Source organism: Aquarana catesbeiana, linkage group LG06 (genome assembly GCF_042186555.1).
Source record: "Aquarana catesbeiana isolate 2022-GZ linkage group LG06, ASM4218655v1, whole genome shotgun sequence".
Classification (NCBI taxonomy): Eukaryota; Metazoa; Chordata; class Amphibia; order Anura; family Ranidae; genus Aquarana; species Aquarana catesbeiana.
The window spans coordinates 173,371,015-173,391,149 of NC_133329.1; the positions used below are offsets into that span (position 1 = coordinate 173,371,015).

The following is a 20,135-nucleotide window of genomic DNA, read 5'->3' on the forward strand; positions in this document are numbered from 1 at the left end:
ATCAAGGACCTCATTTCAGGTTGAAAGAGCCATCAATAAATATGGGGAGAGCACATCCCCCTTTTGAAAGATGTGTAAGGTGAATCCGCGCAATGGGTATAAAACTATTGAGATATAGAGCTGCTGCCACTACAAATACAATTCCACCTAGGTGGCATGTATTAGAAAGTGTATAGAAAGCAGGAGTAGATATGGCGCTGCTCTTCTAAAATAAAAAAATTAAAACTTTTTTTATTATTATAATTTTTTGAGATTTTTTTACAATGGTGACCTCCACTGTTGTACTTTCCACAGTTCCTTTGTTTATGTGTGAGTGTCAAAATGCCAAAATAAACAACTAGAAACATATAAAAAATCCCCCAAAAAATCCCAATGTGTACTGAGAATGAATAATACTAATGAACAAAATGTGTTTCAAAAAACAAATGTATGGTGTTTAAGTCTCTGGCAGTGATTTGCCAAAAATTTTTTTCTTTTATAAATATAGAAACTTATTCTAAGCGTGATGTTGCTTGAATATAAATTATTTAGTTCAAAATTGCCGTGTTACTTTCTTCAGATGAAAACCACAATCTTATAATGCATATCTTATGTGAATTAACAAGGTGCAAGTGGTGTCTGTAAAAGTGATAATATTGCATCAAAAAATTATTCAATTCAAAATACCGTGTTACTTACTTCAAATAAAACCACAATCTTATAGTTCATATCATATGTAAATTAACAAAGTGCAAGTAGTGCCTGTAAAAGTGATAGTATTTACAACAAAGTGACTTGTGCTGATATATAAAGTGACTTGTGTGCTTAAAAACCAGTGTTGTTGGATAACAACATTTCTTTTTGTTTCAGAAAGTCTTTTTGGATGGTTCCAAGTGATATTCCTCTTTGGAAACCAAATACAAGGGAAATTTCTTGTCCAGGTGCTGGCTTGGTTGTTGTGCTTCAACAGCGTGCTCTTATTATGCTTGCACTCACCAGATCCACTTCCCCCTGCAGGGGTACGAGCCGTCACAGTGTGTGCCACTGTGCAGCAATTCTGGGTGTCCCGCCCTATGTGTTTCGTCATCAGACGTCTACTGGGGCGTCCATCTTGCTACACCTCTTATGCTTATATAGTGTGCCGTGTGTTTGGTGCGGTTGCGCACTGGTGTTTTGCGGCGGCCATTTTGGTGTGGGTGTCTGGAGACTGGAGTCTGAGTCGCTCGTAAAAGAGAAAATTTATTGATCGATCATGTCTTATCAGTTTTTTCCCCCACCTAAAATTAAGCCGACGTCCGGGTTGGTGACAACACCCGGTGTGGTGCTCCTGTCTCTAAAAAGGTTTCAATTTCTGTGTGTGCATCCAACACACTGTCACAACAGTACAGACACAACGGTTTGGTAAAATTAAACTTAGAAAATACATGTAAACTTAAAAATAAATACCAAATAGCACGAAATTGCTTATAAATATGTAAATAAAAATAAAAATAGTCTGTTGGACTCAGGAAAGATCAACGCATTTCACCCTCCCACAGGGCGTCATCAAGGACCTAATTTCAGGTTGAAAGAGCCATCAATAAATACAGGGAGAACACTTCCCCCTTTTGCTCAGCCAATCAGATTGAATATGGCAGCCATTTTTCAATATGAGTGCAAAAATCGACATTTTATTCAAAGTGGTATTTTATAGCATTATTGCGCTATGAGCTCTAGTTTATATTTAAGTATATAATGGAGGCGTGAGTCGTGGATCGAGCTAGTCCCAGCAAGGGAACCTTTGCTGAGATGGATCGTAGCAGGTGGAATCACACAGGACCTGGAGACCTAATTGAGAGTAAAGGCTTTTTTTGACCTTATGGTCATATCGTAAAGCAAGTGGCCATTTCACCCACTGATGGCTGGTGGTGGATATTTGTGTTTTTTGTCACTAAGAGAGGATAAGAGTCTACTAAAAGAGTTTTCTTCATTTGTTGTGGGATCATTCAATAACTTTTTTTGATTTTTTCGGACTTTGTTTTATCAGTTACTTTTGGATATTGCACTGGATGTGGACAATAAAGATTTGTGCAAGATGAGGATTATACAGTGTATATATTTTTTGGGCCAATATATATTTTATATATGTTTGTAAATTTGCTGTATGTGGTTATCGTATTGAAGATAGTGGCACTAATATTTTATTTCTATATATATTTTCTTTTTTTTTTATAGTTTTGATACAAATCCATTGTGGAATAAGCTACATAGTTACATAGTTACATAGTAGGTGAGGTTGAAAAAAGACACAAGTCCATCAAGTCCAACCTATGTGTGTGATTATGTGTCAGTATTACATTACATATCCCTGTATATTGCGGTCATTCAGGTGATTATCTAATAGTTTCTTGAAGCTATCAATGCTCCCCGCTGAGACCACCTCCTGTGGAAGGGAATTCCACATCCTTGCCGCTCTTACAGTAAAGAACCCTCTACGTAGTTTAAGGTTAAACCTCTTTTCCTCTAATTGCAATGAGTGGCCACGAGTCTTATTAAACTCTCTTCTGCGAAAAAGTTTTATCCCTATTGTGGGGTCACCAGTACAGTATTTGTAAATTGAAATCATATCCCCTCTCAAGCGTCTCTTCTCCAGAGAGAATAAGTTCAGTGCTCGCAACCTTTCCTCATAACTAAGATCCTCCAGACCCTTTATTAGCTTTGTTGCCCTTCTTTGTACTCGCTCCATTTCCAGTACGTCCCTCCTGAGGACTGGTGCCCAGAACTGGACAGCATACTCCAGGTGCGGGCGGACCAGAGTCTTGTAGAGCGGGAGAATTATCGTTTTATCTCTGCAGTTGATCCCCCTTTTAATGCATGCCAATATTCTGTTTGCTTTATTAGCAGCAGCTTGGCATTGCATGCCGTTGCTGAGCCTATCATCCACTAGGACCCCCAAGTCCTTTTCCATCCTAGATTCCCCCAGAGGTTCTCCCCCCAGTGTATAGATTGCATTCATATTTTTGACACCCAAATGCATTATTTTACATTTTTCTACATTGAACCTCATTTGCCATGTAGTCGCCCACCCCATTAATTTGTTCAGGTCTTTTTGCAAGATTTCCACATCCTGCGGAGAAGTTATTGCCCTGCTTAGCTTAGTATCGTCTGCAAATACAGAGATGGAACTGTTTATCCCATCCTCCAGGTCATTTATGAACAAATTAAATAGGATTGGTCCCAGCACAGAACCCAGCGCACCATTTACTCATATATCTACTCATTCCCACTGTGATGATTTGTTACTTGCGCATAGGAAAGCAGGTAAATATACTAAGCCTTGCAGCTGCTTGTGAACAAGCTCTGCTCTTTCCAGTGCCGAGGGGGAGCAGCATTACAGAGAGGTGTAGGAAAGCAAAGAAACATTCTGCCGTACAGCTGCTTGTGAGTGAGCTCTGCTCATTCTGGTGCTGAGGCAGAGGTGGTGTCACAGAGGAGTGCAGAGTGCACAGGGAGAGAGCAAAGGACAAGGCATCATGGGATTCAGGAAGTTACACAGAGGAGAATCTTATCCATACCGAGTAAGAGAGGTACTTATGAGGGTAATTTAAATGCAACATTTGAAATATTTGCAACCAGAAGTAGCAGCTTTACAGGAAATAAAGTAATGAAAGGAACTGCTTTTTTTAACCTGCACAGTGCTTTGTATTAATATGGGCCCCTTAACTGGAATGTAGGAAGTGTTTTAACCCCTTCCCGACCGGCGCACGCCGATATATGTTGGCAGAATGGCACGGCTGGGCAAATTGACTTACAGGTACGTCCATTTGAATTTCCCGCCGTGCCATTGCGTGCGCTGGCCGGGAGCTCTGTGAGTCGGGTCGCGGTCCCGCGGACTTGATCGCCACGGGGATACCCGCGATCGCCTCACGGAGAGGAGGATTGGGGAGATGCTGATGTAAACAGCATCTCCCCGTTCTGCCTAGTGACAAGTGTCACTGATCTCTGCTCCCTGTCATCGGGAGCAGTGATCAGAGTAGTGACACAGCTAGCCCATCCCCCCTACAGTTAGAAATCACTCCCTAGTGCTGACTTAACCCCTCCCCGCCCCCTAGTGGTTAACCCCTTCACTGCCAGTGTCATTTATACAGGAATCAGTGCATTTTTATAGCACCGATTGCTGTATAAATGACAATGGTCCCAAAAATGTGTTAAAAATGTCCGACATGTCCGCCATAACGTCACAGTCACAATAAAAATCGCTGATCGCCGCCATTACTAGTAAAAAAAAAAAAAAATTATTAATAAAAATGCCATAAAACTATCCCCTATTTTTTAAATGCTATAACTTTTGCGCAAACCAATCAAACGCTTATTGCGATTTTTTTTTTTACCAAAAATATGTAGAAGAATACGTATCGGCCTAAACCGAGGAAAATAAAAATTATATATTTTTTGGGGGATATTTATTATAGCAAAATGTAAAAAATAATGCGTTTTTTTCGAAAATAGTCGCTCTTATTTTGTTTATAGCACAAGAAATAAAAATCGCAGAGGTGATCAAATACCACCAAAAGAAAGCTCTATTTGTGGGAAAAAAAGGACGTCAATTTTGTTCGGGTGCAACGTCGCACGACCGCGCAATTGTCAGTTAAAGCGACGCAGTGCCGAATCGCAAAAAGTGCTCTGGTCAGGAAGGGGGTAAATTCTTCCGGGGCTGAAGTGGTTAAATGTGAACTAACCCTTTAAGCAGTTACAACAACAGTTTTGTTCCTTGTGAGATAAAGGTTTCACATATATAAAAGCTGACCAATGTTAACCATCCAGGTCAGTGTTCAATGGTTTGTCTCAAGCCTCTAACTGCTACATCTGCAGGACAACTTGTTCTATTGGAAAACAGAAGACTTTCTGGCTAGATCACCAAGTAAAAATAAAGAAAAAAAAAAACAGAATGTGATTATCACATTTAAGAATTGGTAAGCAGCAGTATTACCGTATATACTCGAGTATAAGTCGTTCCGAGTATAAGTCGAGGCCCTAATTTACCACAAAAAAATGGGAAAAACTTAGTGACCCGAGTATAAGACGAGGGTGAGAAATGCACAGCTACTGTAAGTGGAAAAGAGGGTCAACAATGCCCATTTGCAGCCATAGGTCCCCCGAACTTCAAACTCGGTAGTTAAGGGTTCCTAGATGCCCCCTAGCTGCAGCCAAAATTTGGGGTCTCTAAACCCAAATGGTCCCGAAATGACATTGCTGCAGATGGACACAGTTGACCGAATTTGGGGCCCCGTATCTCGGGACCACTTAGTGCTAGGAACGCCAAACTCAGTGGAACTAGAACCATAAAATATCCAAAGCTGGGGTTTCTAGCACCAAGGGTACCCGAGATACAGGGCCCCAAAAATCGGTTCAGAAAATGTCAAGCACTTTTCTGCAGCAGAGAATGACATTTTCCGAACCGGATTTGGGGCCCTGTATCTCAGGGCCACTTGGTCCTAGGAACCCCAGCTTTGGATATGTTATGGTACCAGTTCCAGTGGGTATGCACACCAAATTTGGGGTTCCTAGCTCCTAGTGGCCCTGAGATACGTGGCCCCAAAGTCAGTTCAGAAAATGTCAAGCACTTTTCTGCAGCAGAGAATGATATTTTCCGAACCGATTTTGGGGCCCCGTATCTCGGGGCCATTTAGTGCTAGGAACCCCAGATTTGGGGTTCCTAGCACAAAGTGGCCCTGAGATACGGGGCCCCAAAGTCTGTTCGGAAAATGAAATTTTTTGATGCAGAAAAGTGCTTGAATCCAGTATAAGTCGAGGGGGGCACTTTCAGTACAAAAAAATGTGCTGAAAAACTCGACTTATACTCGAGTATATACGGTATAAATGTTTGCTTTTGGATTAAATATTGCTTTGAGTTGTAGACATGCTGAACAGACCTTATTCCGCTACATAGCTTGATGTCATCTGAAAATTTGGAATTGGTACTTTTAATCACAAACTATATATCATTTATAAACCATTTAAAAAGTCCCAACACTGAAGTATTCACTGCTCTCAATACAGTATTTTAGCCAGTTTTCTATGCTTAATATGAACTGCATTTTTCAAGCCAAGCATACTTGGAAAAACCAAGTATACTTTATCCATGACCACTCCCTTGCTACGTTTTTGATTACCTTTTAATAAAAAGAAATCAGATTTGTTTGACAACTTTGATCTTTTTTGAATCAGTGCTAACTATTGTCTTTAAAATTGTTTACCAGCAAATCCTCTTTTTTTTTTTTTTTCAAACTCTCAAGTATCTTCCCGACTAAAAAAGTGAAACTAACAGGTGTAGCTACTTAAATAAAGGCACCATATTGTCATTTTGCCAATGGTACCTTGACAGTTATTAAGGGGAATCTAAAACTGAGAAGCAATGACTTTGAAATAACAGAGCTCATCTATCTGAAGATACGTGAGTGTAAGCCCTATGGCCCATATCAATTTTGAGTCATTGTGGTTCTTTTGAGGCATTGTCAATACCAACCCCATTATGAGAGCCCCCATTTGACCTAGTTAGCCATAAGGATTGCTTTTACAAAAGAGCCGGCTCAGTACCAGGATGTCTGTGGCTGCACAGGTACCTCGCTGGTCATGATGTGGTTAGAGGGCCTACATGCTCAAATCTGATCATTTAATTAATATATTTAAATAATTTTTGGAGGTTTGTCTCTTTTGCACCGTCATGTTTAAAATTTTGTGGCCTTGGTTTTCTTTTTACATATTTCGGTATATTCTTTGTAGCTTTCAAAAAAATTCTGTTCCTTCATTCTCTAAAGGACAAGTCCACCTTTCGTAACATGTTACACCCATATTCAGGGTGCAAAATTTAACATGGTACGGATGCCCCTGCTTCCGCACCCCCTGATCACACGTTTGCTTGCGAGCAGGGATTTTCTCCCCCCGCTCGCTGTCACAATCTACAAAAAATGCCTGGTCACGTCATTCATTCACAGTATTCTGTAAATATGAAAGCTACAAGTAACAACAGCCTGTCGGCTTGTAGTTCTCATGAACTACCAGGGTGCTGTTGAGCGCTCTAGGTAGTTCATTGAGATTCCTGTCATTGTGTAACTGCCTGCCCGTATTGGAGGTAGAGACAGCTACACAGACAGTCTGTAGGACTGTGGCATTACACCCATGATCATGGGTGCAATACTTTACAGCAGGGGTCCCCAACCCCCGGGCCCTGTTGATGACCAGCGGCCACAGTCCGCACGGGGCTTAGGTCGGCACTAACCTCCTGCTGTGCAGCAATGCCGGTTTGTCCTTTCCTGACTCCTCCACCCGCCGATGTCATCCAATCAGCAGGGCAGAGGGTGGGAGGAGCTGCAGATCAGAATAGAATAGATCTCCCGCCCCCTGCCCTGCTAATAGAATGACAAAGGGCTGGCAGGGGAGTCGGGAGAGGACAATTTTTAGGAGGTTGCAGGCCTTTGCAGCATTTAAGAGGTAGCAAAGAACGATTTTTCATATATATCTTGAGAAATGGTGCAGAAGGAAGAACGCTGGGCAATTGGGAACACTAAAGTCTGACCTCCTTCCAAAATGTCTGTAGTAGTGGGCAGGAATAAAAAAGGTTGTAACCAGTGGTATTTTTACACCTCCAGCATAGATGGTTTGTTGGATTTGTGTGCAAATTGAGGATTTCTGAGCAAGAAGTAGAATCTGATCCCTGTGCAGGGGAGGCAGACATTAGCATGGGGAAGTGTTGTGTTAGAGAGGAGGGGTGGGGTGGGGTGGGGGGGCAGACTGCAGAAGCACTGTGTTGTAAAGGGGACTGCACTGTAAAGGGGGTACTGTAATATATATGGGGCTGCACTGTAGTCATGGGGACTGCTGCTTTACAGCTCCTAACAAAAAGAAAGAAATAAATGCATATTTTTTTTATATGCAAAACAAATGTGCATTTATTTTTTTATTTGTAAAGGTGAACTTATTAAATGCCCTTTCAAATTTCTGTATGGCTTTTTTTTCTTTTTTAACTTCCGATGTTAGCTAAATAGATTTTACTTTTAGCCTTTTAAACCTAAAACCTACCAGACTATGTTCTGCAGTGTGTTTGCATACAGTTGATTTAAAACACTCCCAGTTCTGTTCTACATTCATGATAATAATACTCTCTCCCAGTCTATTCATTGAAAAAAAAAATACAAGGCATTCTACAAATGGCGGTAGTGCTGAGTGAGTGACCCATCTGGCACAAGAGCCAGAAGATAAGGGATTTCACTGTAATAGTACCAACTACTGCAGCGATAGTCAGCTTCCCCAGCTTTCTCCTTGAAATATGCATACTGGTAAGTGCTCCAAGCTGGACCAATGTAAGTATGCAATAAAGATCATGCCTGGAATTCAGCTTTAAGCGAAGAATATTACAAATGTTAACATTGAACTTTGGCTATTTTTGTAGACAGCAAGTGAACCACAATTCCATCGGCAGGCAGAAGAAGTTGAATTGTAAACAAATGCTTTTAGCCTGCATGCGATTTCCACGATCACGCAACTGGTGTGCAACTAGTGTTCACTCAGCAAGGAATCATTCTAACAATAATAATTTCCACACTGAATTTGTCTGTTGGTTAAACCACATGAATGAAAAGGTGACTTTTCTGCGAGCACTCTTTGGAAGTGTTCTAAATTGTCCCAACCCCTGTCATTGCTACGACTGCATGAACTGCAGTTCACAAATTTCTCTGCAAACAATGGCACTGTTGTATAAAAAATAGAGGAAATCATAACTGGTTATTAAATCTTGTCCACTTACCTTTTCCCCACCTTGGACAGTAGCATTAATGTTCTTCAATGCCAGGTCTAAATCTTCACGGTAACGTAAGCAGAAATTTTGAAACTCTATCTTTCCTTCATGAGGCCAGCTGTTTTCTGGTTTAGTCTCCAGAAGAGTCCATGGAGCCTAAATAAATATCCAAGAAAAAAAAAGCATAGTACGCATCCACACTGTTGGTAAGCTGGGCTTCAGGGAGGCAGCAAAGCCTTTCATCATCCGCAGTGCCCCGCAGAATAGAGCCAAAGCTCTTTACTAGTCAACAGGGGACACACTTGTCCTTTATTATCCACACTCTTGCTGAAAGTATAGATGTGGATATACATAGACCAGTTATAGGAGCCATATGGTGGATATAATCTGTGACATACTCATTCTGTCTCTCACTTAAATTTGGTATTTACAGAAAAATATACAGCATCACTTTGCAATACTTTTTTAGATTTGAATTAATAAAGCAAAGATTTTTAGCATAGTGTTTTCGGTGCGTGGGCAGGTGCACCCCTGTTCTTAGTGCTGTAGAATTAGTGCTATTGCTGGGCAACTTTCATCGATACAGGATCTTATAGTTTTGCTTGAATTTCCACTACAAATGCTAGTTTTAATCTTCAAATTCATGTTCTTGTTACAGTTTAAGTAAGTACATCGTTCAAGGACTGCTCATTGTGAAGAATTGAATTATCTCAATACTAATGGACACATTGTCAGCTGGTGATGCATTACAAATTCTAAATGCCAGGCATTATGGAGAAGGAACAATCAAAAAGAACAATGAAAAATTGTTTTGAGGTTTGACTGCATTTTTGGGTAGAAGTTCTTAACCAAAAGAAAAAAAAATGCTCACGCCATGTCCTTAGATACACATAAGGTGTGATTTGCCAGCAGACATCAGAGAACATTTTTCTGAGCTTCCATTTTTAAAAATACAATTTTTATTACATGATTACCTAAAATTATTTTGTTGCCCATAGCAAGCAGCCGTTAATTACCTACTCTCAGTGTCAGATATGTCACATTGCTTTCTGATTATTATAACTAAAACTTACTAATCGGGCTAATGTTCTGTAAACTGTAGATAACGGGATTTTTGTTACTCACCGTAAAATCCCTTTCTTGGAGTTCATTGACAGACACAGCTCTTCTGATTCTTGATCATAGGGTTTATATCACCACCTACAGGAGTGGACACTAAGCAGAATAAGAACACAGCACCGCCTATGGGCAGTCATAGCTGGTATATACCCCCTCCCTGCTATAGGCAAGCCAGTTAGTCACAAAGCAGTGTCAGAAGTATAAACTCCAAAAAAAGGGGTGGGTGCTGTGTCTGTCAAACTCAAAGAAAAGGATTTTACAGTGAGTAACAAAAATTCTGCTTTCTCTTACGTCCATTGATGGACATACCTCTTCTGTTTCTTGACAATTGGGACATCCCAAAGCAGTGTCTCAAGGAGGAATGGGCAAACCAAAAACAAAGGGTTTTTAAACAGCGCCCTGCAAAACCTTGCAACCAAAACAAGCCTCGAAGATGCAGACACATCAACTTGTAAAATTGTTTTAAAATTGTTCACAGACAACCAGGAAGGCGTCTTCTATACCTGAGACACAGACGCCTTAGGTTGAAACGCACAGGAGGCACTAATCACCCTGGTGAAGCGTGCTGCAATGGGGAAGGGAGGAGCCGACCCTTAAAGTGATACTAAAGGTTTGTTAAAAAAAAAAAAAACACAACAACATGTCATACTTACCTACTCTGTGAAGTGGTTTTGCACAGAGTAGCTCTGATCCCCTTCTTTTCGGGTCCCCTTCAGCCTTTAGAACCACTTTAATGGTGTACGCCAGAACAATCGTTTGTCAGATCCAACAGAGGAGGCCACCAGGCCTTTTCTCAGACCATTTGTGAGCACAAAAAAGAGAATCTGACTTTCAGAAGAAGGCCGAAGGAGTGCAACATAACCTCACGATGCGGCGACCATGGACACAAGAAAGGCAGGACAATATCCTCATGCAGGTGAAAATCTGACTCCACCTTCAGGGGAAATGAGGGGGGGGGCATGGACGGTGAACTACCTTATCCTTGTGCAAGACCAGAGAGGGAGATTCACAAGATAAGGCTGCTTGTTCTGACACCCGCTGCACAGAAGCAATGGCGACCAAGAGGACAACCTTAGAGGAATATCCCAAATACTTCCAAAGGGGGCTTCCCTGAAGACCAAGTTCAGGACCCATGGCCGCAACAAGAAACACACAGGAGATGCCACATAAAAAAAACACCAGAAGATAAAATTGCTAATCAAGGAATGCATGGCCAAGGGAAGCTGATAAAAAAACCACAAAGGCAGAAATGTGCCATTAATGGTACTTAAAGTGGTTGTAAACTCTCCCCGACAACTTTGTCCCATGTAAATCAACATAAAAAACCCTAATGAACACTGCTTGTAGAGATCTCCTTACTTGCTTAGTATTGTTGTAATCCTTTTTGTGCTTTAGAATGACTTCACTAAGCATGCCTAGATCTCCCCTGATTTACGTCACACTGTGTTTACTCGTCTGTCTATTATCAGGACTTCCTACAGCACAACACTGAAATCCCAGGAGACTGCATGATTACTCAGAGCTTCCTACTATACCCCATGTGACCATGTGACATCACATGCAGTGTAAACTTGGACATTGGACAGCATTATTGCAGCCTTATCAGCTGAAGCTGATAAGACTGACACATGCAAACACTAGTTAATCAGCACAAGTAAATACTATAAGATGAAACAATTCAGCTATGAGCAGGTAAACAGGGTTGCCATAGAAACGTTGGATTGAGAAGGAGGCTTGGTTAACGGTACAGGAAGTGCTCAATGTAAGGGCAGAACAATGGACGATTTTTCCTCTTAAGTGGGATTTTAAAGGGTGGAAGTCTCAAAAAAAGGTATAACAAAAAGTATAAAAAATTATCAGAATTTTATTGTATCAAAATTTTAAAAGAAAAACATGTGCTAGAATAGAAACAATGGATAAAAGCAACAATGGATGCCAGAATTAACAAATGATGAAAAATACAACCAGGATATACATAACAGGTCGACAGAGCTACACAAAACCCCACAAAGGCTATATCAGCAAGGAGCCAATTGACAGTGCAGGTCCAACGCGTTTCGAGGCTTTATAAAAGGATTACGACCTCTTCTTCAGGGGCTAGAGGTAAGGTGTATATCTGTCTGCGAAACATTGTTACAAAAAAAGAGACAAAAAGACACACAATGAAAAACATATTAATGTCAGAAAATCATGCATATATACAACTATTTACATAATCAGATTGTGATGTAAATACAAAAAATGTATCCTAACCATGCTATTGCAATATGTTTTTCATTGTGTGTCTTTTTGTTTCTTTTTTTGTAACAATGTTTCGCAGACAGATATACACCTTACCTCTAGCCCCTGAAGAAGAGGTCGTAATCCTTTTATAAAGCCTCGAAACGCGTTGGACCTGCACTGTCAATTGGCTCCTTGCTGATATAGCCTTTGTGGGGTTTTGTGTAGCTCTGTCGACCTGTCATGTATATCCTGGTTGTATTTTTCATCATTTGTTAATTCTGGCATCCATTGTTGCTTTTATCCATTGTTTCTATTCTAGCACATGTTTTTCTTTTAAAATTTTGATACAATAAAATTCTGATAATTTTTTATACTTTTTGTTATACCTTGTTTTGAGACTTCCACCCTTTAAAATCCCACTTAAGAGGAAAAATCGTCCATTGTATATGTATAAAGGGATGCGGGTTGGTTGTCTCATTCCATTAAGCTCTTGTCACCACCAGTTTCAATGTAAGGGCAGAAATACAATCTACTGTGGACTCAGAAAACAATACTTAAGATGGCGCTGCCTAACCCCTGGAAACAAGATTTTTAAAGTTTCTTTAAACGGTAAGTAATATGCGATTTGGGCTGGATTACAGTGGCTATAGATTGATAATTACTTATTATAATGGACTAAATGAAAAGCAGCATCAGAGTGGGAGGGTTTACTTCCTCTTTAAGGCAAGCTGTTGTGCAATGTCCTGTTGGAGAAAGGCCAAAACCCTATCCACCAAAATGGAACATGGACGGACACCCAGATCTTGCAACAGGCAATATAAGCCGTCCAGGTGCGACTATATATTTTCCAAGAGGTAGACTAGCATGCCTCCAACATTATAGGGATCACCAAACCTGACAATCCCCTCTTCCTCAAAAACCTGGCTTCAATAGCCCCACCGTCCAAGCCAGAGACAGTAAAGCAGGGTAGTGGACCAGACCCGGGACAGGAGGTCCTCCCAAAAAGGCAATCGCCACGGAGCAGCCGTGACCAGCCAGACCATGGACGACAAGCCCAGTCTGGAGCTACCAGAAAGATCAGAATCCCTTCAGCCTCTATCCTGCACAGCAGGCGAGGGAGTAGCTTGAGAGGAGGAAAGGCGTAAATTAGATGATAATGGTCCCACAATGCTGCCAGCGCAACCGTTGCACCTGGCAGGGGGTCCGGGGTCCCCCAACGTAGGCAGATAAGATGGAAAATGTCCAGATGTAGGGACCATTCCCCCTGATCCATTGTCTGGGGGACTGAGATAATCTGCCTGACATTTTTCAACACCAATTCTGGCTACTTGACATTCTCTATCCTTGTAAATAAATCTATCAAAATAAGCAACACTAGCCAGTTTATGCATACCAAAGGGGACATCCACATCATCGACAGCCCCACAGGGGTCCTGAATCTTTAATGTCTCCCGCAGTGAGTAAATCAGGGTGGCCACTAGTGCCTTTCTTGAACAGCTACTCCTTAAACATTAGGCAAAAAGCCTGGCTTGTTTATAGCAGAGATGGGTTTCATACCAGCTAGGACTGCAAGTGTCCTACTCCTGTAGGTGGTGGTATAAACCCAACGGTCAAGAATCAGAAGAGCGATGCCCGTCAATAAGTGTAAGAGAAATTATGATTTTTAGAAGTGGTTTCCTGGGGCCTGAAAGGTATTTAAAAGGGTTGCTTTGTAATAAAAAGGTTAAATATAATCTCTAGACAGATATTAAAAACACAAATGCTGCATTGTATTCATTAACACATTATTAACCATTTCGTCACTAGAGCATTTCTTTTTCACTAAACAATCTGCATTTTTATATACAGTATCTCACAAAAGTGAGATACCCCCTTACATTTTTGTACGTATTTAATTATATCTTTTCATGTGACAACACTGAAGAAATTACACTGTGCTACAATGTAAAGTAATGAGTTTGCAGGCTTTCTTGTGAATCATCTTTAGAAGAGGTTTCCTTCTGGGACTACAGCCATGCAGACCAACCTTTATGCAGTGCGCGGCGTATGGTCTGAGCACTGACAGGCTGACCCCCCCCACCCCACCCCCACCCCTTCAACCTCTGCAGCAATGCTGGCAGCACCCATACGTCTATTTCCCAAAGACAGCCTCTGGATATGACGCTGAGCACATGCACTCAACTTCTTTGGTCGACCATGGCGAGGCCTGTTCTGAGTGGAACCTGTCCTGTTAAACCGCTGTATTGTCTTGGCCACCATGCTGCAGCTCAGTTTCAGGGTCTTGGCAATCTTCTTATAGTCTAGGCCATTTTTATGTAGAGCAACAATTATTTTTTTCAGATCCTCAGAGTTCTTTGCCATGAGGTGCCATATTGAACTTCCAGTGACCAGTATCAGAGAGAGCGATAACACTAAATTTACCACACCTGCAACCTTGTAACACTAACAAGTCACATGATACCGGGGAGGAAAAATGGCTAATTGGGCCCAATCTGGACATTTTCAATGAGGGGTACTTACTTTTGTTGCCATCGAGGTTAGACATTAATGGCTGTGTGTTGAGTTATTTTGAGGGGACAGCAAATTTACACTGTTATACAAGCTGTACACTCATTACTTTACATTGTAGCAAAGTGTAATTTCTTCAGTGTTGTTACATGAAAAGATATAATAAAATATTTACAAAAAATTTACAATATAATAATAATAAATAATACAAAAAATTTTTCTTTTTTTCTAATCAATGGAAATGCTGCATCACCCCTTTAATTTGATTAAAAAAAAGGCAGGTATCGTATCTGTAAAAATCTTCATCTAGGAATTTGGCTGGACTGAGTGCAATCCTGTGCTTGTTGATGTAAGCAGATGCAGAACATCAATCGAATAGGTTATTTTGCCATTTTTACCCCAAAGAGATGAGAGGCATTATCAGCTTCTGCCTATACTTCTACACTTCTATCCACCCCACTTCATGAACGTACTTATCTTTGACCATTATTGTTGTCAGAGTGCACTGGAATTGTGTCTGCACAGGTGGCCACTATTGTACAATGCTTTGAAAAAGTATTCATCCCCCTTGACACTTTTCACATTTTGTCATGTTATAACCAAAAACATAAATGTATTTTATTGGGATTTTATGTGATAGACCAAAACAAATTGGCACATAATTGTGAAGTGGAAGGAAAATGACTACGCTGCAATTACAGCTGCAAGTCTTTTTGGGTATGTCTTTACCAGATTTGCACACCTAGAGAGTGAAATTTTTTCCCCTTCTTTGCAAAATAGCTCAAGCTCTGTCAGATTGAATGGAAACTGTCTGAATAGCAATTTTCAAGTATTTTTCAAGCCACAGATTCTCAACTGGATATAGGTCTGGACTTTGACTGGGCCATTCTAACACATGAATATGCTTTGATCTAAACCATTCCATTGTAGCTCTGGCTGTATATTTAGGATTGTTGTCCTGGTGGAAGGTGAACCTCTGCCCCAGTCTCAAGTCTTTTGCAGACTCTAACAGGTTTTCTTCTAAGATTGCCCTGTATTTGGCTCCATCCATCCTACCATCAACTCTGACCAGTTTTCCTGTCCCTGCTGAAGAAAAACATCCCCACAACATGATGCTGCCACCACCATGTTTCACAGGGGGGTTGATGTGTTCAGGGTGATGTGCAGTGTTAGTTTTCTGCCACACATAACGTTTTGCTTTTAGGCCAAAAAGTTCAATTTTGATCTCATCTGACCAGAACACCTTCTTCCACATATTTGCTGTGCCCCCCACATAGCTTCTCGCAAACTGCACACGGGACTTCTTATGGCTTTCTTTCAACAATGTCTTTCTTCTTGCCACTCTTCCATAAAGACCAGATTTGTGGAGTGCACGACTAATAGTTGTCCTGTGGACAGATTCTTCCACCTAAGCTGTGGAGCACTGCAGCTCCTCCAGAGTTACCATGGGCCTCTTGGCTGCTGTTCTGATTAATGCTCTCCTTGCCCGGCCTTCAGTTTAGGTGGACGGCCATCTCTTGGAAGGTTTGCAGCTGTGCCATAGTCTTTCCATTTTTGGATGATGGATTGAACTCTGAGATGTTCAAAGCTTGGGATAATTTTTTTATAACCTAACCGTGCTTTAAACTATTCCACAACTTTATCCCTGACCTGTCTGGTTTGTTCCTTGGCCTTCATGATGCCGTTTGTTTATTAAGGTTCTCCAACAAACTTCTGAGGGCTTCACAGAACAGCTGTATTTATACTGAGATTAAATTACACACAGGTGGACTCTATTTACTAACTAGGTGACTTCTGAAGGAACTATATTTTAGTTAGGGGTTTCAGAGTAAAGGGGGCTAAATACAATTGCACGCCACACTTTTCAGATATTTATTTGTAAAATATTTGGAAAACAATTTATAATTTTCCTTCCACTTCACAATTATGTGCCACTTTGTGTTGGTCTACGACATAAAATCCCAATGGAATACATTAACGTTTTTGGTTGCAACATGACAAAAATGTGGAAAATTTCAAGGAGTATGAATACTTTTTCAAGGCACTATATTGTCCAAAGCTGCTCTAAGACCACTATTACAGCGATAAGCATAACTCTTTGAATTTTTGCATTGTACCTCCTGCTCCAGATCAGAGTATTCCTTCACTCGCTCTACTGCCACTATATTGGTCTCCAGTTCTGATGACATTCTTACCAGCCAGTTCAGGTATGTTGTCACCTATAAAAGAAAAATATATGTAGACTACAAAGCAGAACTAACTAGAATCCACACGCTAATAAAGCTTTTATCCCCACCTTTTGAAATGTAAGCTAGAAAAAATTCTGAATCATGAACGGGCTATCTATAAATGACAGCAATGTCAAAAAACATCCATGCCGCAGGCTGCAACCTGGCCTGGTGCCATTTACTTGCAACTTAGCTCCAAAATGATTTATCAATTTTACATATTGAAGAATCCATCTTTAAATGTAACACTGTTAATATTCTTAGTAACTACTTCAGCAAATGTTAAGGTGGGAATCTAACTGGGTCTTCATGAGATACAAGAAAAAAATAATTTGGTTCACTTTGGCTGCAATCCACAGAAAACTGAAATAACCATGTAAGTAATCGACATTGAAAATAGCGCAGATAGAAGATAATAAGTATTAAAAATTCCACTGCTACTTTTCTGAGAGGTTTTACTCCCAAACATAAAAATTTCCATCATAAGGGACAATGGCTGCTACAATATTACAAATTTTGAGGCTAGGTTCACACTGATGCGAATTTCCCTGTGTTCAATTTGCATGACAGGAGACTGTGACCGGCTCTCAATGGAGCCTGTTCACACAGCTTTGGGGCGGCCACTGAGCACACTGGAAAAGAGTCCTGTGCTACTTCTGGTTCATTTCAGGTGTGAATTCAGCAAAAAAATTCTGACCCGATTCGCACATGAAACGGTGTACAAGGACACACCGGACCCCTGCTGTGAGCCGCAGCTGCAGCTAGTGTGAACCCAGCCTGACATTCATAATGATTGTCATCATTTGCCCATTTCATACAACACATAAACCTTGGTTTAAAAAACAAAACAAAAACTAAATCAGGCATAGGTCCTTGTTAATCAAAGAAAACAGATGGCGCACCAGACTAGCGCACTACCTTTATGACAATTTATTATTTAAAAACGTGTACATTATACTCACAAATGGAAGGCATATGTCAAGCAAAATATAAAATCCACCAGATACTCCACTCAGCAAGATCCCCTGATGAAGTCATGTGATGTGACAACACGCGTCGGGATTGGAGCAATAGGTATTAACATCGGATGGAAGGATACGAGCGCGGCACTCATGGTTTGTTGCAGGTTCCTTGTTTTACTAAACATGAGTTTGTCTACTTTGTTGCTATAATAATAAATCATCTTTTAAACGGGATCACTCTATGGGCATCTCTCTTTCCCATGTTTAAACCACACACACCGAGACACGTAGTAAAGGACAATAGGTGTTAGCAAGGCTTGATGGAAGCAAACGAGCTCGGTGCTCGTGGATTGTTGTCTATGATCACATTTAAAAAGTGAGCGTAACTACTTTTGTCTGCCCACATCCACCTCCCATTCTTTTATATGGGATTACGCTATGGGCATTTTTTTCTTTTGTGCTTAAACCCTGCATATTGAGTCTATTCGAAAAGGATTAAGCCATCAAACCAAGAGGGAACTTCTGAAGGCTATCACCTATGACTGATTCATGCTGTATACCTTACGGCAGTAAGGTGAGAGGCTAGCAGATACACAGGTGTCATCGAAGATTCGTTCAGCACTGGCCATTTATGGTGGAGGGATTCACTTTGTATGCAATAAACATTTTTAACAGCTTGCCGACCAGCCGCCGCCGTTGTACTGCCGCAGCATGGCTTGGCTGTGCAAATCGCAGTTATGTCACGTCGGTAACATAGACGGCCACTAGGGGGCGCGCGCCCCCCCCGAGCTGATGCAAGTGCCCGGCGGTCTCGATTGCCGCTGGGCTCCCGCGATCGCTCGGGGCACATGGAGAACCGGGAGCTGTGTGTGTAAACACAGAGTTACTCGGTTCTCTGAGGGTTGAACTGACAGATCGTCTGTTCATACAGAGTATGAACAGCGACCTGTTAGTTTCCCTGCACAGTTTCATCCCCCCTTCAGTTAGAACACACAATAGAACACACATTAACCCCTTCCTTGCCCCCTAGTGGTTAACCCCTTCAATGCCAGTGACATTTTTACAGTAGTCAATGCTTTTTAATCGCGCCGATCGCTGTATTAATGCCAATGGTCCCAAAAATGTGTCAAAATTGTCCGACGTGTCCGCCATAATGTTGCAGTCATGATAAAAATCGCTGATCACCGCCATTACTAGTAAAAAAAAAAAAAAAATTAATAAAAAAGCCATAAAACTATCCCCTATTTTGTAGACGCTATAACTTTTGCGCAAACCAATCAATATAGGCTTATTGCGATTTTTTTTACCAAAAATATGTAGAAGAATACGTATCGGCCTAAACTGAGGAAAAAAAACTTTTTTTTAATATATTTTTTGGGGATATTTATAGCAAAAAGTAAAAAATAATGCGTTTTTTTCAAAATTGTTGTTTTTTTTTGTTTATAGCGCAAAAAAATAAAAACCGCAGAGGTGATCAAATACCACCAAAAGAAAGCTCTATTTGTGGGGAAAAAAAGGACGTTAATTTTGTTTAGGAGCCACGACGCACAACCGTGCAACTGTCAGTTAAAGCGACGCAGTGCCAAATCGCGGTTAAACCGTCACAGACTTTTTTTCTGGATCACATCGTCTGATTCTTTACTTTTTTGATTAAGACTTTGCACATGGCCCTTTGTTTTGTTTACTTGATAATTTTCATGTTTCATGCTACATCGTGCATTATTATTATTAGTACACCGTTAATGTTTTATTTATTATCGCACTTTTGTGCACTTTGTAATTTATTTACACAGCATCATTATCTATTCAAGATCTGCTAATAGTATTAGTCATGGAATAAAAGTCCAAACAAAGTGGACACATTTTCGAGGGTTGTCTCCTCTTCAGAGCTGGATTTGGAGTGCAGGTAGCTGGTCTTTATATGACGAGTATGATCAAACAAAGTTCCATGTGACCTTTAATGCGCTGGCTGGTGGCAATCAAGTCAGAAGGGTAGGTGAATAAGTACAAACATGACTGACTAGTGCAGGTGGGGCCAGGCTAATGCTGTCTCATGCAGAGGCTGAAGGGGCACTAACAATTGTACAGAGTGCCATCTAAAATCTGTCATCTGGCTCTTGGAATGCACGCTGGCTGAAACCTGGAAGTGTGGTCGCGTTGTGCGTTCCAGATGCTGGCCCTCTGACACACAGACATCACTTCCAGTGATGTGGGAATGTACCATATCCGGTCAACAGAGGCTGAAAGCCGGAATAGTGGCCGTGGTGAGCCGCAGACATCACTGCTGGCCTCCTGCGGAGCCAGAGCCAGATGTCAGATTTTAGATAGCACTCTGTACAATTG

At 41.0% G+C, this 20,135-nt stretch overlaps 1 protein-coding gene across 2 annotated transcripts in view; it reads right to left on the minus strand.

The window, feature by feature from the left end:
* Positions 1-20,135, minus strand: part of LOC141101798 (multidrug resistance-associated protein 1-like) — a 716,249-nt gene that overhangs the window by 66,211 nt on the left and 629,903 nt on the right. For both annotated transcript variants that reach the window (XM_073591133.1, XM_073591135.1), the window contains 2 exons: positions 16,720-16,821; positions 8,762-8,908 (listed from right to left, as the gene is read on the minus strand). In XM_073591133.1, the coding sequence (XP_073447234.1) occupies positions 8,762-8,908; positions 16,720-16,821 (249 nt within the window). The remainder of the gene's footprint in view (positions 1-8,761; positions 8,909-16,719; positions 16,822-20,135) is intronic.